This window comes from Hesperophylax consimilis, chromosome 1, assembly GCF_061612785.1.
Source record: "Hesperophylax consimilis isolate HC1 chromosome 1, BYU_Hcon_1.0, whole genome shotgun sequence".
In the NCBI taxonomy this organism is placed as follows: domain Eukaryota; kingdom Metazoa; phylum Arthropoda; class Insecta; order Trichoptera; family Limnephilidae; genus Hesperophylax; species Hesperophylax consimilis.
The window spans coordinates 38,162,706-38,185,506 of NC_142836.1; the positions used below are offsets into that span (position 1 = coordinate 38,162,706).

General features: G+C 36.8%; 1 protein-coding gene across 3 annotated transcripts in view; it reads left to right on the plus strand.

Annotated features, from left to right (window-relative positions):
* Tet (Ten-Eleven Translocation (TET) family protein) overlaps nt 1-20,984 on the plus strand; it is a 110,046-nt gene extending 89,062 nt beyond the window's left edge. For all 3 annotated transcript variants that reach the window (XM_089633406.1, XM_089633425.1, XM_089633415.1), the window contains 8 exons: nt 6,378-6,524; nt 7,656-7,722; nt 7,834-10,824; nt 10,948-11,087; nt 11,555-11,783; nt 13,214-13,492; nt 14,319-14,547; nt 15,167-20,984. In XM_089633406.1, the coding sequence (XP_089489532.1) occupies nt 6,378-6,524; nt 7,656-7,722; nt 7,834-10,824; nt 10,948-11,087; nt 11,555-11,783; nt 13,214-13,492; nt 14,319-14,547; nt 15,167-17,789 (6,705 nt within the window). In that variant the 3' untranslated portion in view covers nt 17,790-20,984. The remainder of the gene's footprint in view (nt 1-6,377; nt 6,525-7,655; nt 7,723-7,833; nt 10,825-10,947; nt 11,088-11,554; nt 11,784-13,213; nt 13,493-14,318; nt 14,548-15,166) is intronic.
* The last annotated feature ends 1,817 nt before the right edge of the window (nt 20,985-22,801 follow it).

The following is a 22,801-nucleotide window of genomic DNA, read 5'->3' on the forward strand; positions in this document are numbered from 1 at the left end:
ACATGGAGAAAACTTACTGATCTCAATTAATGTTAAAAATCTGCTGAAATTATTCGTATTCCTTTTAAAAACGAGACTGATTTCCTAACAAACTACATATCAATAAAACGGTTCCACGATAACTCAACACAGTGACAATTCAACACACTTTTAAAAAGTCATTAGAAACGATGAAAATTTTATTTTTTTTAACCCAACCTAACCTACTTAACCCAGTTAATAAAGTTTTTTTTTCATAACTTACCATGACTTTATTTAACTTCTTAAAGATGTGATGAATTATCATTGTTATCATTATCATTATCATTATCATTTATCCGGTCACCCAATAAAACACTAATGTGTAATGATGATGTCGGAACACGTGTTCATAGAAATTCTAATATTTTCGCATTTCGTCATTATATTTATCAGGATAATCGCATCTGCATGAACACGTGTTCCAATATATTCTTAATATACTAATATTTTATTAGGAAATGACCTGTAATAAATCGGCAATACTCATTTTTCTCAGTGTATCACACAATTCAAATATAGAATAAAAATAATCGCAGTGTAAAATAAGTATGTTTATAACACACTTTATCGCTTACCTGAATTTGATAAGATTCTTATTACAATTTTAACGCATACATAATTTCTAATTTTTAAAATGTCACTTTCGAAAGCACGAGGAAAATAAATATTATTGTTTTGTAAAAACTTTTGAACCGGTGGGTGTGAAAACTTGTGATAAAAATGTATTTGTCAACAAAATTACTTTGCCGTAAAAAAATTGTGACTTAAATGTGTTATCACGTAAAACAGTATTGATTTTTTGTGACCTCCAGTGAAAAATAAGTAGGTAATAAACGTTGTCCTAGTAACCTACCTACGATAGCACCGGAATGATTGAGAATTGAGAAGTGGGTAACGTGAAATGTATCATGAAATAACTTTGTTTTTAACGAAAAAAAGATAAACAAATTATTCCATTCTGACATAAAACTTACAGGTAACAGCTATTCCTTGTCAAATCTTTCTATTCGAATATCAACATCGGTGCATTGCTTCAAGAAGCCCTGCAGCGAATGGTTGCTGACTTACATAATCTCAATTGGTAGAATTTATAAATGCTTAATGGAAGGGATACCTACTTGCGTTTGTGATTGTATTATTACAGTTGATCAATAACCCTTTGTCTTTATCAATAGAATCAATATAATCAAAGAAAATAAGATGTGTAAATATATATTGTCAAATTAATGCTGACATTTTTAATATTAGACAGAAATTGATGGCACTGCTTTAAAAGGTGGCAACATCAAGATGGCTCATAGGAAAATTAAAGAAAGATATGAAAACTGTTACTGTCATTTATTTTTGGGGAATTATGCCGTGTTGCGTTACGTCCTACTTTAGCCAACGTTTCGGACAGCGTTACGGCAAAACCTCCTAGTGTGATCAAGGAGGTTTTGGTTACGGACAGCGTCATCATCAGGGCAGATGTGTGATCGATAAGTGTTCTTACGTGAGTAGATGCTGCGCCGTTTTGCTCGTTCTAATCCTCGAAGGGCTATTTCAGTATAATGGTTTTCAGAGTTTAGTTTTGATGTAGCCGTCAATCACTGGATACCAAAAACTAGCTTATCCCCGTCGTCTTTATTCATATTAATGAGATGTTTGTGGATTTCAATTGCCTCCGTAATTAGGCATGCTCGATGCGTTTTGGGTCTCATACATTACTACATTAATTCATTATTTTACGCTTTTCAAGTAAGATTATCATAAAAATTAAATGCGATTTTGTTGAATTTCTGACATTTAAATATCAAAATAGCCATTTAATATGATTGTATTAGATAATTTATTTTAAGCTAAAAAAAATTATGTCTTTTTCCCTTAAGGCGAAGCTTAATGCCAAATCACTATTTTGATTAATCTTTATAACGAATTGGTGTACATTATGAATACCAAAAATATGCTTTAGATAAATTGAAGGTTTTCCTATCGTTTCGCTTGAGTAGAATAGAAATAAAAATAATAAATTACTCAATAAAAAATATAAATGTAAACTACTGAGTAAAATATTTTTTCAAAAGAAATGTATGAACGCGTAAAGGAAACAACTTTAAAAAATACATTATTATAGCTAAGATTATCTGTGACAGTTTCACTTGCTTATTTTTTTTTGCTTTCTTATAAAATTATTTACAAAATAAATAAAAACCAGTTTTGTGCTTGAAATCGAACGTTTCTAGACACCGTTTGTCAAGCGATTTTAATGCCTATTACCTACAGTATAAGATATACCAAGAATATACACATTTTTGGCTTGTAGTTTCCTCTTAATTGTCAAACTCAAATGTGAAAATTTGTAATGTGAAGAACAAATAAATCATAGAAGTTAGTACATCGGTGTTGCCCTAGATTTGAAAGTTTTTAGTTCCAATTGCATAAATTTCTACATTTTAGTTCCAAACTGCACATTGTACATTGCATTTTTAATTTGTTGAAAAACTCCAGAAATAATTCGATGAAGCTTTGTGTTTGAAACTAATGTTTGATGTATAGAAATGCAATTCCTCCGCTGTTGAGCTGTAATACAAATATTGAGTAGTTGGCGGTTTGCGTACCTTTGTCTCGGCAAAGCGCTGAATCATCTGAGCTGCTTATTTCCTGCAAGTCTGGCTTTCTCGCAATGAATATTATAATATTATTATCAGAAACGTGCTCCGGCGCGCGGGTTATATTTCGGATAATCTACATTCGTTGTTATTAATTTGTACCTAATGAAAAGGTTTCAAATACGCTTCTAGTTTCTAGTAGAATGAATGAATCATTATATAAGTAGTATAAAAAATTTAATTTTTTACAGAAAAACCTCGTTAATAAATTCACAACGTGAGATTATTAATGGATTAAAACCTACGAAAATAACACAAATATCAGTAAATATATTGAATTATACTAATATAATAGCGAATTGGTCTAAAGAGAAATTATGAAAAAAAAAACATCGATTCGAATCACACATAACAAATCAAAACTTTTGGCGGGAAATTTACGCGCATGGCGCATGCGTAGGTGTCTCAAATTGCAATGTTGCCAGTTCTTTCGCAGCCAGTTAAAGATATTTTTTACTAGTAATTATTCGAAATATAAATTGTACAGTCTCTATACAATGTGATGTTTTTACACCGTTTAACGTTTGGGAAGTGTTTTCTTATTAATAAGGCTGTATGAATGTAAAAACCACCTCATCTGACATCGATAAGTATGTAAATGTTGGAACCGAGTTAAAAATTACGAAGCTTTGGCAAAATATGTATAAATTATGCCAAAATAATTAATTAATTAATTAATTAATCTATGGTAAGAGCATTAGACTTTTAAGATGTAATAACCTGGTCTTTGAGATGTAACAATCTATCTTTGATGGTTTTAGTCACCAAACCTGCAATCTGCAATGCTATAAGAAAGGTTTAAACTATATTCGGTAGATTTTGATAATTGGTTTATGGATAGATATATAATATGAAATCTGTAATGATGTAGTATTTGTTCAATACGCAATGGTTAAATCCTGCGTAATATTGTCCAATTAACAATATGCAATGTTTAATTAAAACACTGCGCTGATTGAATTAACTTTTTATAGCTATTTTAAATAACCAGAACTAATTGACCCTTCGTCTTATCTCCGTGCGTTTTCCCATCGTTTTTTTCGTGTTTACAATCGCTCCCATATCAGCTATGTTCGACTGCATTTGATTTTCTTTTTGCTTTGATGACATAAAACGCCATTTGTAAAAAATAGAAAATCTTCCTAAAGGGGGTGGCTTTTGCGCCACCTGGTATGATTACCGCACAAAAGTTCCAACCGCCCGGAGCCAGAGGGACTAAGGTATCCCCAATCTGTTTTACGTTGAGAGCCTGAAAACAATAGAGAAGAAAAGTCAAATGAGATGGAGAGGAGAAATATTAAGAAGTACCTGGCTATTCAGAACTAGTCACTGAACACGGCTATTGCCATTCCAAGGAACGTTTCGATCCCGAATGATGGTGTTTCACCACGGCGATGCTGAAAGTATCTACCACTTTGATTTCCGTCAGTATTAAAAGTACAATAGACATTTCCCACAGTTATGATCATGATCACAAAATGAATGTTTTTAAATTCAATGTAGCGACAATCGTAAATCTCTAGGCACGTACAATTTGTGGACCTTTTTTCAGTACCTACCAAATTATACATAGGAATCGGTAGTGTTAATGATTTTCCTCGCAGGTACAGGACGTACCGTGTTTACCATAAATTAATACAAAAACCACTCACGTGATTTCATTAATATTCACAATGTAAATCTGTAGTGCTACACGCGTACACATTACATACTTATTCAAAATATAATCAAAAGCCATCTTTTATAAAGTTGTGTCATCCAAAAGGGCCATTTTCACAAATTATGTGGATTAATTTAATTATGAATTAAAAGGTGTGGAAGGTTTTAGGTTTATATTTCTGATTATGTTTTTAGTACTAAAAATGTGTCATTTTAATATCTCCATTCATAATTATTGATTTTGTAGAAAATGTATTCGTCAACACAAAAATATAATTAAAATACCTTCACTTACGAATTTTTTTCTAGAATTTAAAAACAGTGAAAATGCCCTATTCCCTGGCAAAATATATATCAATCACGTAACAATTTACTAATATTTAATGGTCATGCTCTACTTTATAGTGATAGTATTAGGAAGAAGAAATATTTTTATCAATCACTCGGCAATATGATATTATGCCAATTAAGGCGAAGCTTAATGCTAAATCACTATTTTGATCAATCTTTATAACGAATTGGTGTACATTATGAATACAAAAAAAATATGCTTTAGATAAATTGAAGGTTATACTATCGCTTCGCTTGAGTAGAATACAAATAAAAAAGTAAATTACTCAATAAAAAATATAAATATAAAGTAATAAAAAAACATATTTTTTTCAATAGTGTATGAACGAGTAAAGGAAATTTAAAAAAAATACAGTATTATACCTAAAATCATCTGTGACAGTTTCACTTGATTGATTTTTATGTTTTTTTGTAAAATTATTTACAAAATAAATAAAAACCACTTTTTTGCTTCAAATCGAACTCCGTTTGTCAAGCGATTTTAATGCCTATTACCTACGATATAAGTTATACCAAGAAAATACACATTTTTGGCTTGTAGCTTCCTCTTAATAAACGTAAACATTGGAGTCGGCTCCCTGCTACAAGCTACAATACAACCGAATCATCTAATAATATGTGTTCCGGGGAATCCCAAAGTTTTGACCCGCTGCTATTTTAGTCCTAGTTTTTAAATAACTTTTGCGGTTTCTTCTGCTCGTAGCCAGCAACGTGTTGATTTCTCAAATTGCTGCATCTGTAGAATTCTTCTCACATTATATTCACATAATAGCAAATGCTATTCTTCACTTCAAACTATAGTTGCCTTACTAATAAACGTGTTTTTACACAACTTATAATGGAACTATAAACGGTTGTTTATCAGCTATGTAAAATTTAAAACACGTTTATTAGTAAGGGGGAAACAGTTTACAGTTTTTTATGGTTGATGAGGACATATCGATTAGGTATTAACGTTTGAACAAATCAAATAAGTACCACATTACATATGATCATCTTCCATAATATATATCAATGATTTTATTGTTATTTCTATATTATTATTGTATAGAGGAAACTCGCTTTGTAATTTCATCATTTAGTCCGCGAAAATAAAATCTGCTTACAATTTACAAGTCCTTTTTACAATGGCGCGCAAATTGCTGGCTGCGTAAAAAACTACGATTCGCAAATCGAGTGAACAAAAGTTCGGGCTTGTTACTGATTTAGGCACTTTCACAAATGTGTTATAATTTACCCACCTCGCTCATTTTTACCGTTGTTACGCTACCCGATTTGAAGGCGGTTCGGATTTTTTAGCCGTTTTTACGAACATTCCGATCTCGCTCAGAAAGTTCCACAATGGACTCTTCTGCAAGTTGTTGCCTTACTTTAGCGAATTTTACTTTTCTGCGCAGGGTCTGGTTATTTCAATGTGCAGTCTTCGGCGTGCAGTGTACGACTGATGTCGTAGATTATTTAAAGCATTCTCGAACCCTCCTGGTGCCAAAAAGATGGCCACGTGGTTTGCCTCCAGCTCGTCGAAATGATACCCGGATTTCATGTTAGGACAACTCTATCAATTTAGATATATATGATTGCACCTCTATCAGGTGGTTCTGGGAGACTCTGTGGCAGACAAGCCAGGGCATTTAGCATGATGAACAAACGTGTTATTCGTGTGTTTGATATTAATAGTATGTTGTGTTTTGTTTACAGAGTTACCGAGGACGCAAATCTTCCCTGCTGGTATCAGCCGGTGCCCCCTTGCCCCCCGCCAGCACGCCGCCCACTCGCTCCCCTGCACCCGCCCCCGGCTCCAGCCCCCTCCCCGCCGCAGGGATGAAGCAAGACCACCACCCCGCGGTGAGTACCACCCCACAAACACCCCTACCGCACCACACACCCCGTTGTGGCCATTTCGGTCTTCAGACAAGCCGCAAAACTTTATGTTTTATGCCCGCTCTAAACCGGCGAGACCACCCGAATATGGAATATAGAGGTTCACCGTTGACCCGGGCACAAAACCTATATGGGACGAAGCACAAGCGAAGAAGCGAGGCGAGGCGAGAGGATTAACCACATTCTCGCGCTTGGCCTCTCTTCCAGTCTTTCCATAGTGTATAGCAGGCATATTTTTTTATATGCGACCTTTCACAATGATCTGACGGCTGTGCGGACTTTTTCATATAAAACTTAAATTTGGAATATATTTTTTTTTGATCAAAATATATAAAAAAAATATCCAGTATGTATATTTGCTACTTTACTTATTTGTGTTTGAAATTATAAAATTTAGGCCTTTAAAAATTTGAAAAAATAATCCCTTGCAACCTTCTATGCAAATATAAAATGAGAAAATAATATTTAGGTAAAAAAACGTTTTTATGGACAAAATTTTAAATTTACATAAACATTTGTATTCCAACGCAAATATGTCGTTTAATTTAAGACCATCAAAATGCTTTTATAATAAATCATATTTTATATTTCATTGTGATTACATAGTAGGTAGGATAAAATAATTATCTTTAACTCACAAATAATTGCCTCAAAAATCGTGAAAAATCGATTACTTTAATAGCCTGTCTTTTACAATTTGAAAATTAAATAAATAAATTAGCGCATTTCCGTACAAGATAATTTGCTACCTTACGATTTTTAGAAAAATAATTATTCAGTTTAGTTAAGTATTTTGGCCGCAAATCCAAATTTCAGTATTGTATGAAAAAGACTGTGCAGCCGTTCCTCTATGAACTAAAATAATTGCGTGCAGGCAATTCCTTAGTGAATTTCCACAAGGATCTGAAATAGGTCTGAGCTTATTACTGTATTAATGCAATCACATTGCAGCGAAAAAGATAAATAACTTTTTTAGAAAATTCACGTATGAGTGCCATATATAAATTATTATTATTGCACATACATTGAAATCAAGTCTAAAATAATATTTGTAATTTCTCGATCAGGATTGTAACATTTGGTATTTTGTTTTAGGCACCAATGCCATTCTACGCAGGAGATCCCAACAGGTTCCCCATGTGGCAGGCAGATCCATCGCAAGGTAAAAAAAATTATATTTCAAATAATAATCTAAATTTATTGTAAGAATACGCATTTAAATTTCTTAATTGCTGATTTTCACTGAATTAACCAGAGACTTATTTTGTTCTAGGATGGCAAAATCAATTCATACAACAGCTCCCACCTCAGACGGGCCAGACTTCAATAGAATATCAGGCAAATCATGCAGCCGGCTACACCAATGCACCACACTTATACCAAGGCACACCAACATACACAGTGCAAAATATCGTTCCTAACGCTTTTGATACAACGACTGCGGCATTCTATCCACAAAATACACCTGTACAAATTCTTCAAGCTCAGAGACCACCGTCGAATGTGCCGCGCGGACCATACTCTCAGGCACCTGCACCGTCATCTCCCGCAGCTACTGGTGGTCTTCGTAACGGAGGTGGCCAATACTCTGCCGAGTACCAACACTCACAAAGTTTCACACCACAGCCCGCTACGACACCCACTACCTTGGAGCCCGGCAGCCATTCCAGGCCGGCTTCTGTTGGTAGCAGTGCCTTTCAGAACGGCCAATCCACGCCGTACAGTCAGCCCATGCCGCTGTACGCACAGCCCACTGCAGGCTTCACTTCTGTGGCGGGCTGCCCCCCTTCCGCCACCTCCTTCACCACTGTGTTACCCAATGCCACTTCCGCCCAGCGAGAGACCTTCTCTCCTGTCAACGGTGGCACTAGTCAAAACTCAGATGGTAGAGGAACTTCGAATCGACAAATGCACAACAACCAGGCAAGCAACCAGGTGACGCTGAACAACCAGCCGTCGGGAAACGCTTCGCCTGGGTACCCGCAGGCGAGCAGCGGTCCGCAGCAAGCCTCACTCAATTGTAGCGGGTACTCAGGCGCATTTAGCGGACCTGGAAATCACCACCAACAGCCACAACAGCAGCAGCAACAACAACAGCAGCAGCAACAACAAGTACAGCAACAGAAACAACAACAGCATCTGCAGCAACAGCAACATCAGCAGCAGTTGCAACAACAACAACTTCACCATCAGCAACAAGCCCAACAACAGCAGCAGCAAGCGCAACAACAACAAGTTCAGCAGCAACAAGTGCAACAGCAACAAGCTCAACAAGCACAACAGCAACAGGCTCAGCAACAAGTTCAGCAACAGCAAGCCCAGCAGCAACAAACGCAACAACAACAGGCCCAACAACAGCAGGCACAACAACAGGTCCAACAACAACAGGCACAACAGCAGCAGGCCCAACAACAACAGGCCCAGCAACAGCAGGCCCAACAACAACAGGCCCAACAACAACAGGCCCAACAACAACAGGCCCAACAACAACAGGCCCAGCAACAGGCCCAACAACAACATCAAGCACACCAGGCTCAGCAACAGCAGCAGCAGCATGATGCTTGGAGTTGGCATCGCCGCATAGATCCTGGCGACAATCCTATTTTCTCACAGGCTGATAGGGTTAATTTGAACTCAAGACTGAAAACAATGATTCTAAACAAGCAATCAAGTACGTTGGATGGCACTGGAGGAGTATCACCTCCTGACAAGGGCCACCCGCCAGGGCCGCCTGAAAGAACTGATGACTTGCAACTAAAGTCATCGGCGATTGCAGATACTCAACACCCGACCGGTCATTTTTTATCGTATAGCCACCATCTCCGAAATGATTACCACATGAATCAAGCGAATTTACGCGGATTCGGTAATTATGTACCTAACACCCACAACTTGAATCCAAGTTGGGGTGAGTTCGGAGGTGGTGGCAACCACGTGTGGGAGGGAGGGACTAAACAAGACACAGTCAACAAGTTGACTGTCCCATCTGCTGCTCCATCAACCCAGGGCAGCCAACAACAAGCCTTGCAACAAGCTAGAAAGCCCGGTGCTTCTTGCGAACAATTTGCCAAGCAAGCTAACCCTTACGAAGGAAAAAATTCTACTTATGAGTCTGATAACAAAGATTTTCAAAGTAAAATGACAATAGGACCAGTATTCGATATCAATCATCAAAATATCACTATTTGTCATGACGATGTAAACGCACCCAATAAAAAAAGTAATCAATTCAGAGGCAGGGCTCTAGATTCTACGGGAAATAAGCAACCACCTTTCCCCAAAACTGAGGTCTCAGATCCACAAGCGTACTGTGATGAGAAAGCTCCACGAGATAATTCTTATCCTTATAGACAACAAATCCAAAATATGCAAATACCTTCCAGGAATAATAATTCACACCCTCATTACAGTCAAGAGGCTGTCTCTTCTTACAACAACGCTACATATCAGCCTTTATACATTCCTCCAAGAGGAACTTCTAATAGTACAGCTTTACCACCAATATCCACAATCAAGCAAGAAGTGTTAAACTATAAGCCGTATCAGAAGACTGAAGCACCCTATGAGAGAACAGAGGAGTTTATCACAAAGATTCAATTAAGCAATGCTCCAAATTATGGTGAGGATTCAGGGTTTAAACAATATGATGCCAAATCAGGTTTTCAAAAAGTTCATAAAAATGAAAATAAAGAATTAAAACAAAGCGAACGAGAAAACCTGAATCGTGTAATAACACAGCAGGAACCAGTTCCATATATGTCAAACAATCAACCGTATTATATCGAGCAAATTAAATCAGAGGATTCTCCCCCTGGTCACAAAATCTACAAGAACTTTAATTATAATTCAATAAAGAGAGAACAATCTCCGTATCTTTTTGCTGGAGACGGAGGACCAGCAATATTGAAGAACGAAGTTGGATATTCTTGCTGTAGACAAGGTTCCACCAAAAAACCAACCTTGGATCATCTCAAGGATGGAGCTTGTATGGGATTACAGACCAAAGACGAGGTATTGGAGGAAGATCCTGATAGCACCGATAACCCGGACAAGAAAGCAACTCCAGGCAAAGACTTAGATGCCGCTAATAAAGACACAAAAAGTTTGGACAAAAAAAACATTAAAGTGGAGAGTCCAATATCTAAAGAACTCGCAGAAAATTTGGAAAAACTGAAAAACAACTGCCGTACGGAAGTTCCTGATTGCAACTGCTTTACCGCAGATAAAAATCCACCAGAACCCGGGAGTTATTACACCCATCTAGGTAAATATTATATGTACAGTTTTGTCAAATTATCATCCCAACAGAAATCACATTTCAATACAGACTATGTTTTTAAATCATTTATGACATATTATGTGAATATTAAATCATATTTTATTTCAGGAACGGCTTCCAGTTTAGAAGAACTCAGGAAAGACATGGAAGGTAGAACTGGACTAAATGGCAAAGAACTGAGGATTGAAAAAGTTTGCTACACCGGAAAAGAAGGAAAGACAACACAGGGCTGTCCAATGGCTAAATGGGTAAGTCTTATTTAAAAAAAAAAAACAGTAAAATTTGACACAATAACTTAACATGGAAACTAACTGTAGAGTAATGTATCAATAAATAAATAAATAAATAAATAACTGTCAAGAAAAAAACTAAATTAGAAAAGCTAATACCATACTCCAAAAACTCTTCTTAAGTGGTTTCCTCATTCCTGAGTATCGTGACCCCCGAGTCCAATTTCCCTTGCGAACAAGGCACCTCCACTCCTCATGGTCCTGCGCTGCATAGAGAGCCGCAGAGACCAACTTTCCGGGTGCCTATATTTGATCACTACAACGCATTGGTGATCGTATTCTGCTTCTCCCGCCTTCCTCTTTGCTAGTGGCCATGCAGACAAGAGTTGATACTTCAGCAATGATGATATCCAATCCAGAAAAATAGAAATAAAACCCTCTAAAGCTTAACTTTACGAAGTAAATTAATAAATATCTTTTTCTAGGTAATCCGTCGCTCCGGCCGCACCGAGAAGGTCCTGGTTGTGGTGAAGCAGCGCGGAGGCCATCGCTGCAGCACGGCCTGGATCGTGGTGTGCCTGGTGGCCTGGGAAGGTGTGCCCCCCGCCGAAGCTGACCGGGCCTACACCCTGTTGTCCCACAAGCTAACGCGCTACGGACTGCCTACCACACGACGCTGTGCCACGAATGAAAATAGGACATGTGCTTGCCAAGGTATGGAAATTGCATTTATGTGAAACACTGTAACTTTGTCCACTGGTTCATTTTACAAGTAGAAGATAAAATATTATTATTTTCCTGTCACCGAAAGCTTCTTTGTAACTTCTTTTTTTACTGATATGTGCGTTGTTTGAGAAAAGGGGAGGAGGTTATAATGGATCAGTAGTACGTCTTTAAAAGGTGATAGGCAGGTACAAGAGAGACTGAAGCAATAGTTGAGATAGAATTAAAAAAAGGGCAAAGAAAGGGGATGGAGCGCCACAGGGTTTTATCGATAGTATTATCGGTAATACCGAACGAAGCCGAAGGCTCAACTCGTAGATCACTCAAGCTAGTCGGTTCTAACACAAATCACACGAATTCTAGACTTAGGATAGAACAGCCATATTGTGGCTTTATAGATATTCACTCTTGTATCGAGAACCAAATAAATAGTATTGTAAATCGGACTAATTGTCTTCTTAAGAGATAACCTCGTCACATCTGAAGACAGTCCCCGGTACTCAGTAAAAGTACATCACGTTGTGAATAATATTTTGTAAATTAATAGGTTTATACATTTATTAGTCTACTGATTACAAAAGGAAAGAAAATTGAAATTTTACGTTACTGGGTACCCATTCTAAGGCCACATTGTACAAGGTCAGGGCCGGCCCTGAGCCAAACAGCGCCTGGCGCTATTAAAAACCTCAAGAGCGCTGTATTATCAGGTGTTAGCTATCAGCGCCTTGGCAAGTCGGCGCCCGGAGCGGACTGCTCCAATTGCTCCTGCACAGGGCTGGCCATGTATATGGTGTTGTTATAATGTAAACATTAATTTAGTTAGTACATCATGTAATATTAAATATATTTATAATAGTGTGTAGGTAATAACAACAAATTTTGAAGGAATAAATATGAATTGTGGACACAAAAGGGAGAAAAATGATTGAAAATAAAATGTCATGTAAATCTCAATCATTTAAGTCCGTTCATGTAACGAGCCGGTATAACAAAAGAGTATAGTATATGAGACGACGAATGAATTTTGAATATCCTCATTGGGCTTGTGAAAACTATGTGTCAGATTTTAACAAAACGTTTTGTGATACCGAAATTTTCTAAAAAAATCAAGGAATACGGTCCAATCTAGGCTATGTGGATAAGTTTAACGGTTATCGCACAATACTCGTTCAAACGTTGTTTGTTGATGTCCTTGAATACAAAAATGGGAAGTTTTTGATTCCCCTGTAAAATTTGATAAAACTTACATAGCCCGTGTTGCAAGCTCAACAATGATATCTTTGTCTATTAGAATAAAGCAAAGTGACGTAAAAAGGCAAAGTGTGCTCAAACATAGTGTGATAGTTGTCCACCATTTCTGCCTACATCTCGTGATGGGTCGTTAGTTAATCAGATATTAACCAATTTGATATTTTGTGTAGGTTTGGACCCCGAGACATGTGGCGCATCCTTCAGCTTTGGCTGCTCGTGGTCCATGTACTACAACGGCTGCAAGTATGCGCGCTCCAAGACCGTGCGGAAGTTCCGTCTGTCTGTGCGCGCCGAGGAAGCCGAGGTAGAGGAACGCATGCACACGCTGGCCACGCTGCTCACCCCACTCTATCGCAACCTGGCGCCCAAGGCCTTCCATAATCAGTGCCAGTTTGAGGCTGAAGCATCAGATTGCAGACTGGGATTGAAAGATGGACGCCCATTTTCAGGTATATAGTTTTTTGTTAATCAAATCAAACCCTTTACAACCTACAACGTAATGAACATGGAATAACTATTTTTTTTAATACCCCAAACTAGGCAAATGCCCGCATCATGGTGGTAATATAATACAAATAAGAACATATAACATATACAATAATACAATTACATACAAATATGTAGTAAAAATGATAATAATACAAATCAAAAATAATATAAAAAACAAAAATAACATTAAAAAATTATTGTTATTTGACATCTCCGTTCCATTATTTGGGCAGCTGTCTATTTATTGGTTGCCGACGGATTTGGGTGCCTCGGTGTTGGTAGGCAAATCCGGAGACATTGTGTTGGATAAGACTCTAAAATCTGCTTCTCAGTCCTCAAGTCAAATCCAGTTCTCAATTCATTCAGACAATGATTTTATTCAGGAAGCTTTCCGATTCTGATCAGAAATTAAAATACAGTATTGTGTCATGTATAGAAAACGACAGGGCATTTTCATTTTATTATTGATCTGATTTGAGATATTTTGAAACGTTCGTCATCCCAAGCGGAAAATGAGAAAGCTCTACAGCTTAGACACAATTTTTTTTAATTTAAATTATTATATAAATAAATTAGTAATTTATGTAGAGACCTACCATCAACTTCTTATTCTTAAACATTTATTACGAGCTCACGGGTGCAAAAAGCGAACCGCCAAAAATATTTTTGGCATATTTCTACAGAAATGCTCAGTTACGACGAGTAATTTGTGCTTCATAGAACATTGTTTTTAAGCAGTCAAGAAATCCAAATCTCATGAGATAAAGAATTGCAGTTTTATTGCAGGTGTGACGGCATGCGTAGACTTCTGCGCCCACTCGCACCGCGACCTGCACAACATGAACAACGGCTGCACCGCCGTGGTGTCCCTGGCGCGTCACCGCTCAGCTAGCAAGCCGCCCGACGAACAGCTGCATGTGTTGCCGCTCTACGTGCTGGACTCCAGCGATGAGTTCGGCTCGGCCCAGGGCCAACAGGAGAAGATACAGGCCGGCGCACTGCAAGTGCTCGATAAGTGAGTCAGTTTCCCCATTCTACCTACAGCTATTTACAGATTGTGAGATAAAAATTTTCTGCTCAGTTTTACATAGGTACTACAGTCAGTTCTATCCCTTACACAATATTTTTATACACGATTTTGAAATAACACAGTCAACATAACGTAATAGATATTTTTGTTCTTATTAGAACTCTCTCATTTTCCATGTTTACATGTTTATTCGATGGAACGTATCCCCTGCGTGAAAACAGAATTAGGTGTACATGTATATTATTATATATACGTATTATGTGCGGTTGAATTTGGTTATAACGAGGTCACGGCTATAACGAGCCAAATGCCTAAAATATTTTAGGAGTACTTCCACACAATCTCTCACAGTTATAACGAGTATGTTACATGGATATAACATTTTTCAAAAGTCTTCAGTCATTTTAAAGTAAAGTTATTTGCACGTTATTTAGTAAACTCTACTAATAAAAGAAAGAACCTTTCAATTCACGAAATAGTGAAAGAAAAAAATGTAGCGAGTAATGGTTATAACAAGTAAATTTAGTTTGTACCATTGTGCTTATTATAATCACGTTCACTTATTTTATTTAACAACCATGCTAACCCTATTATTCTTTTTCAGATACCCGTGTGAGGTGAGAGTCAGGTCTGTTCCATTGCAGCCATGTCGAAGGCACGGAAAAAAACGAAAAGATGAAGAGTTATCGGAATCAGGCGGCAATGGATCCAATCCAGGCAGCCGTGAAGGTACTCCAAACCCTGTCAACCACAACAACAATACTCAACTCAACAAAAATAAACATCCCACCACCAACAACATGCTCAGCAGCCCCAGAACACCTCAAAGTCCGCATCCTGACGCTGCCAAACACAACAGCAATAGTAACCTGCAGGCACACCCCAACGCTTCTCCCATTCGCAGTAAGACACCGACTCTCAATCAAAATAATTACAATCTTCAAGCAGGGTTTTCTAACACAGGAGGACATTACAACTCCGCCTTCGGAAATCCAAACCTAATGGCTCCCAACGGTCTTCTCAACCCTAACTTAACAAACCCTACACTTCTAGACATGGCTTCCATGATTGATAACTTCACAGACGCTCAGTTGCAGAGTAATCAAATCTCAAGCACAGTACTCGATTCTCCTTACAATACGTATGAACAGAACTATAATATGCATCACCAGAATAACATGTATCAAGCTCAACATCCCCACCCGGGTCTGCTGGGAGGATCCCCAGTGAACGCTCTACCACAATCACAAGTGCCGCCAAGTGTGCCCAGTAAAGAACCGACTCCACACTCCGATATACCTGCTGATCCTGTACCTGGAGCCAATCAATGGCCTGAATTTAATACCGCTGATGTATTCAACTTCAGGGAAAATACTTCTGTGAAAGAAGACCCAGATTCTACCACCACTAATCTCAATAATGCGGCTAACAACTTTAGTCCCGACTCCGGGAGAACCACGGGAACTCCTCTATCTAACAGTGGAAGAGCTTCTGTACCAGAGTCTAATCCTGAAAACTCTTTGAGTGATAGTTCACTGGTGAAATCTGTTGAAAATACACCAATTAAAACCAGTTATGAAGATTCAGGGAACTCAACTAAAGGCAGTGGGAGTATGACCCCACAATCTGCTGAATTAACCGCTAATCCGGGCATGACTGATTTATCAAATATAGGTCAAGGTCAGCAGAGAAACATGAATGTAGTTCCCACCCACACAATTGATGCAACCAAAAATACTTATCCGTCTAATGAAAACAAACAATTTTCTGCTGTGGATATAAAACACCAAGGAATGCAAAATGAAGCAAAATTCCCAGGGAAATTGATTATTCCCAATTCTAATTGGGATGAAAATAATCCAACAAATGCTAATACGGCAAATTGGAATGAAACCAACACTTCTACCGCAAACCCTAACAAAGTGTGGGAACACTGCACAACTCCTACCACCCCCACCTCCAACAAGTCCTGGGAACAACACAGTCCTGCAACGCCCACCGGCCAGACGGAGAACTCCCTCTTCCGGGTCCCCAAGGCACGGCCACCATCACGCACACAACACGGTGTTCCCATCTCACCAGAGAACATAGAGAGATCCACCTTCTTAAAACCATATCCACCGACTGAAAAACCCAATGTTAATTTGGGCTATGAAAACCCCGGTTCATTCGATAGTCGAAATGTTCGCCAAAATTCATTAAATCCAAACCAACAGAATTACACATCACCTTATGAGGGGGCTACCCAAAATGTCTCGGGTTTAGGCAGCACAAAATCGTACATGGGTAATTACCCCTCAAGTAATTTCACAGCACTGAATCAAGGTGGTCAAGGTCACCACATGCAGGGCTATAGCAACTACCCTCAAATGCCAAATGCTTATCCGTTTACTCCCAACCCGTACAGTCCTTTTAATCCATATGAAAACACATACAATGACTATAATCTGGCCTATTATAATGCTGAAAAATATAAGAGGGAGGAATTTCTTCGTAATTCGCATTGTTATAATTCTTATGGCTATCAAAATTATCCCAATTTTACTCCAAATTACTATCAAAATACAAGCCCCAATTGGTGTCAAACTTCCCCAAACTGGTGCCTCTACCCCCCACCATTCTCCATTCCATACCCAGCGGACCCTCCAAAGTCGGAGCCTTTAGGAGAAGTGACAGATTTTGTTGAAAATTTGGAATGTTTCAAAGATAATCAAATGGGAGGAGTGGCAATAGCTTTGGGACACGGGAGTGTTTTATTTGAATGTGCTAAGCATGAGATGCATGCTACTACAGCCTTAAAAAATCCGAATAGGCTTAATCCAACCAGAATATCTCTTGTCTTCTATCAGCATAGAAATTTAAATAGGCCGAAACATGGACTCGACGAGTGGGAGGAAAAAATGAGACTCAAGAAACTCGGCATAACTGTGACAACTGCTGGCACCACTACGTCTAACACCAACATGACTCAAGCTTCCGCCACAGCAGCAGTGCCCGATGCAGCTAACAGCTTCTTAAACAAATATGAAAAGATGAAAGATAGCATCAAAGAAGAAATGAGCGAGAGATTCAGTTCTCAGCCGCCCGCGGGAGTAGGAAGCTCGGGAGAGAAGAGCAGCAAGCAGATGATGATGAGAGCATCCACGTCCACCACCATGTCCTGGACGACCCTGTTCCCCATGCAGCCCTGTATGGTGACGGGCCCGTACCAAGAGTCGGGTGCCTGACAAAAGAACAAGGTAGTGCCTACCAAGGTATCTACCCAGACTGTACATTGAAAATCTACCGCCGTATTAAATCCTTCAATTAACCAATGATATTTAAGAGATTACGACGTAATTCTTAATGGTTTTGTGAATCCCCGTCTCTCAAAGAGACAACTGCATAACTGAACCATCGTTATCATTCCAACTAGTCTTACAATTTCCATAAGACGAGAAATTGGTATTAAATTTGATAGTTTCTAAGTATTTAGCGACTAGTAACGGCACAATCTAGTGTATAGTCACAACTTATCAATATGTTAATGGAATCATAATTATCGTATAAATATGTAGACTTTTGCCAAAACTCGCCGACTAAGATATCAGTAGAGTACAGCAGCACTTTGGCAGACTTGATGCCAAATGATAAGTCGCAACACGGGTGACAGAAGAGCTGAGCCAGAGTTAAAGTAAAGTAAGCAAACCAATGATCTCATTATTCAAGTAACACAACCTAACCTAACCTAACTTAACCTAATTCAAACTAAAGTACAAAACACCACATTTCCATATAGCTCAAAATACAGATTAATTCTATCAACTTGCAAGCTTATTTGACTTCTGATACAGAGTGGCTGGAACGAGGAAATACATATTTGGGCAAAATGGCTTAGTTATATATATGACAATCGTTGCATTATGTAGCAAGCGATTCCCTTTTACAATAAATTATTATAGACGATCGATAACTGATTAATATAAACTGTGGTCTAATCTTAGGTTATTTTTTTATGAAAATGAGTGCTTTTATAATTAATATTTGAGAAATGTGTGTATTTTTAGACTAGGTAACTTATTTGTTTATTTTTATTTATAAATTATAATTTATGTGTATTTTATATCTTTATTTATTTATTCACTGTGTGCAAAATGTAATAAGTGTACCTATAATATGTTTAATTCTTTTTTTGCAATCATTAGTTGTTTTTTATATACTATTGTCAGTTTATTTTATGTTTGTAGCTCTGTTTTTTCTCCATAATAACTATTTATGATGAAACTATTTCAATTATTATACATTAATTTAAGAGTTTAATTTTATTTGTGGATAATAACTTATAATTTAATACAATGATTTAAACTTAATCAAAAGAATACTCATGAAATTGTATGAGTAGTATGAAGGTATACTGTAAGGGAGGGTTTATTATTAGTTTTAAGTGTGAGAAGAGGAAAGGGAGGAACGATCCCTGTGCCATACATTCTGTATGGTGTTACCATATTATACATTCAATGGTTCTGAGAATCATGTGTACAAGTATTTTAAACGTAGGATGGATGCACTGTGACTGTAAATCCAGCTCCAATATAAAGACGTAGATTGGTGGTTGAAGTAAAGCAGCTCTAATACAAAGAGGTAGTTGGGTGAATGAAGTTAAACATCACTAAGTCAATTTTTTACCATCTCTTGATAAATGTTTTTATGCCAAGTTGTGCGTGTATACCAAAGTATTAGAAAGTTGATTAATTGTTTAAAAACATCTTCCTTATTTTCAAATACATAATCATATTTTTCCATTAGAAATAAAGACTCACGATTGTTGGCTGACCAAGTTCTAGGAGCTATAAGACGGATGAATATGTAAGTGCCTATAGACGGACCTTCAGCAGGATATTTCCTTTCCTTTGCATAATGCTTTGCTCAGTCTAATGCTAAGACGGAAACAATAACCAATTTAATATGTACTTGCGGTGCTCCAGTTTGGGAAGCCACCTTTTGGTTAATCTTTCTTGTTGAGGGTATTTCTGGAATATTCTTGCCTCTTGTATTACCAAATAAGTGTTGTCATTTAAATTTACTTTTCCATAGACAGTGCTTCTTGAACAGAAATACGTACTGACTGCACTTTAAGTTTCTTATTTATTAACCATACTGCAAACCTGTACCGTTTACATGTTATGTACTAATTTTATAGTCAGATTTACCAAAAGAAACTTCCAAAACCCGAACTGTAATCATAACTGATATTAATAATGTATCCAAATTGTAAAATTATTTACTTGACGTCAATATTGATCATCATCAATATTAACGATCAATATTGATCATCATCAATATTAACGTCAAGTACGGAAACTGTTCTTGGTAAAATCCAATTATGTAATTCTAAGAAAAAAGGTGCCATTCCATGTTGTTGGAAAGTGCCAAAAATCAAACAAATAAAGAAATATTATTTCTGCACATTGAAATGGATATATAACAGCATTTACAACATTAAGGATTACTTCTTGCAAAATACGTATTTGCCATTTAGTATGACGTGTCATTATTCCAAACAAAGTGAAGTTTTATAATTTTACAGAATAATTATCATATTTCGCGCTCAGTTGGAAAGGAATACATTTAACAATAGAAATGTTTAGTTAAGAGAATGCCAAAATTGAAATACATAATTTTTGTAATGTGTTTTTTGTTATGATGAATTTCTTGCCAACGTAATTAATTTATTTTAAATTAATGATTTAATCGATAGTGTTCTTGGTAAGTGTAATTTCTCAAAAAACGTCGAAAGTGTTCAACCTGTAAAGATAGTGTTTTATTATAATTCAGTATTTTATGACCACCAAAGTATTTAATATGTAGATGAAACATTTACTGCCAGTTTATTGTCAAATTGTTTGATAATAAAACAAAATGTGTTTCTGTAACAAAATATCTTCCAGACATTTCAGACGAAAACCATATTTGACAATTTAAAAAACATATTTAATTTTGGTTTGTAGTTTTATACCAACGATAAAAAATATATTTTGAAATTTGTAAAACAGTATTACGTATTTACATTCATAATTTTTTATTTGCTCTGCCAACCTCCCATGTTGTCTGAATTGAATGAATAATCAAATTAGAGTCCTTTGCTTATTTACAAAAAACAAAAAAAGGGAATTAACAAACTCAATAAAAAGTGATATCCCTTTATAATTAGATTTGCTCAAAATGTGAATCATGTTGCATAATATTTTGGTTCTAATAATAGTACCTACTGTAGTGTTTATTTTTGTACCTGTTTATTGTTTGAAAAAATCCCAAACAACCTTCAGTTCAGATTTATTAGGCATTAGAATTTCATGTGAAGCCTTCTATGTTGATAATAGTGACCGCATTTTATTATTTATGATTACTACGATATATATTATAAGCGATTATATTTAATTTTATTAAAGAAATAAAAAAAATTTAACTCTTTGATTTAATACCCTGAATGCTACGAATTGAATTTTTTATTAAACAACTTAAAAATTTGGAAAAATCAATAATGTATGACTTGTTGTTTGTATTACTAAATGCACATGATACAAATGACATGGGGACATACAAACACAGAGACAGAAAATCTACAATACAGGTTAACCGTTAGAGTGCTATTCATCGCTATGACGCTGTAAGAGTTACTCACGAAAATGGCGACGTGGTGATCGGGCGCTGTGTTCTTTAGTGTGCATTTGTCGATCCTCAGGAGAGGGCATGTTACATTTGAGTGCGGTTTATTGCGGTTGGCGCTTGTCTTGACAACTGTATTTATTATTTATCCTGTAAAAATAAATACACCCTAAAGTAATAGTTCTATTGTGGACGATGTATCAAATGTCAGCGACACTACAGATGATGAGACCTTTGTTTGACAAAAGTTTTTACAAATTTCTTTTGTGACAAAAGTTTTTATAAAAACATCTGATGATTTTTTAAATTCCCGGATCTAGACGCGCTCCTTCTTCTGATGCAAAACCAAGTCTATTTAAATCTGTTTTTCACCTCGTTAATTCTTGTGAAAGAAACCAATCGTTAAGCTGCACAATTTATGAATACGCCAAATTTGAAACCGAATTCACAGGCAAAAAATTAATTTGAGAATGAAATAAAAGCATTTATTGCCGTCTTACTAGAAATGGGGATAACAATACGAGCCACCATTATTTTTTATGGAAAAGGGAATTCCAATGAGATAAGGCCATCCAACCTCATATGCGCTGTAAAATAATATTATTTACATGTTTAGTTGCAAAAGGAATCATTAAAATTTCTTGATAATTCTCCAAGTTATTGCATTTTTATTAAATACCATTCTTTTTATCTAAAAACTGAAGCAATTTACAAACATTCTTTCACAATAAGCATACCACTAAAACAGTTAAGAAGAACAGCTGAGCAGCCTTTTTTATAAAAAAAAATAATTTTGGATTTAAGGCCAAAATACTTGACAAAACTGGTTATATTAACATAACAGAGGTGATGCACTCCAATGGATGACATCGTACCTGTCTGGACGAGTAGCCTCAGTAACTTTCAATAAATGTACATCACCTGAAACTCCCATAGAATTTGGAGTTCCCCAGGGTTCTGTCCTAGGCCCCATTCTCTATACGAATCGTCTTGAACGACTAATTCACTCAGCTGGCTTTGAATCACACGGCAACGCAGATGATCGTTTGATTTTCAAGTTTTGTTCTCCGGACGAAAAACACGTCCTTAAAAACGAAGTGGTTAGCCTCATTAACACAATCTCAAGTTGGATGTCTGTCAATAAACTTAAACTAAATCCCACAAAGACAGAATTTATGTGGATAGCTTCCCCTGGAAGGCAAGCTCTCCTTGACTTCAGTCCAATCCGTATTCAGGATACGGATATAATCCCTTCTGCAGAAATAAAATTTCTAGGTTTCACTATGGACAATATTCTTTCTCTTGAATCGCAAATTTCAAAAGCTGTGAGTTCTGGTTTTTTCCATTTAAGGCAGATAAAATCAATCAGGAGATGCCTTCCCTCTGATGGAGCAAAGTCACTCATAAATTCGTTCGTAGTCTCACGTATGGACTATTGCAATAGTGCATATGCCGGCCTACCTCAGAAACAAATCAATAGAATCCAGTCAGTTTTTAATGCTGCGGCAAGAATGATTTTTCTTAAAAAATTCGAATTTAAGTATTGCCGTATAACCCCACTTCTAAGGGATCGCCTTCACTGGCTTCGATGCCC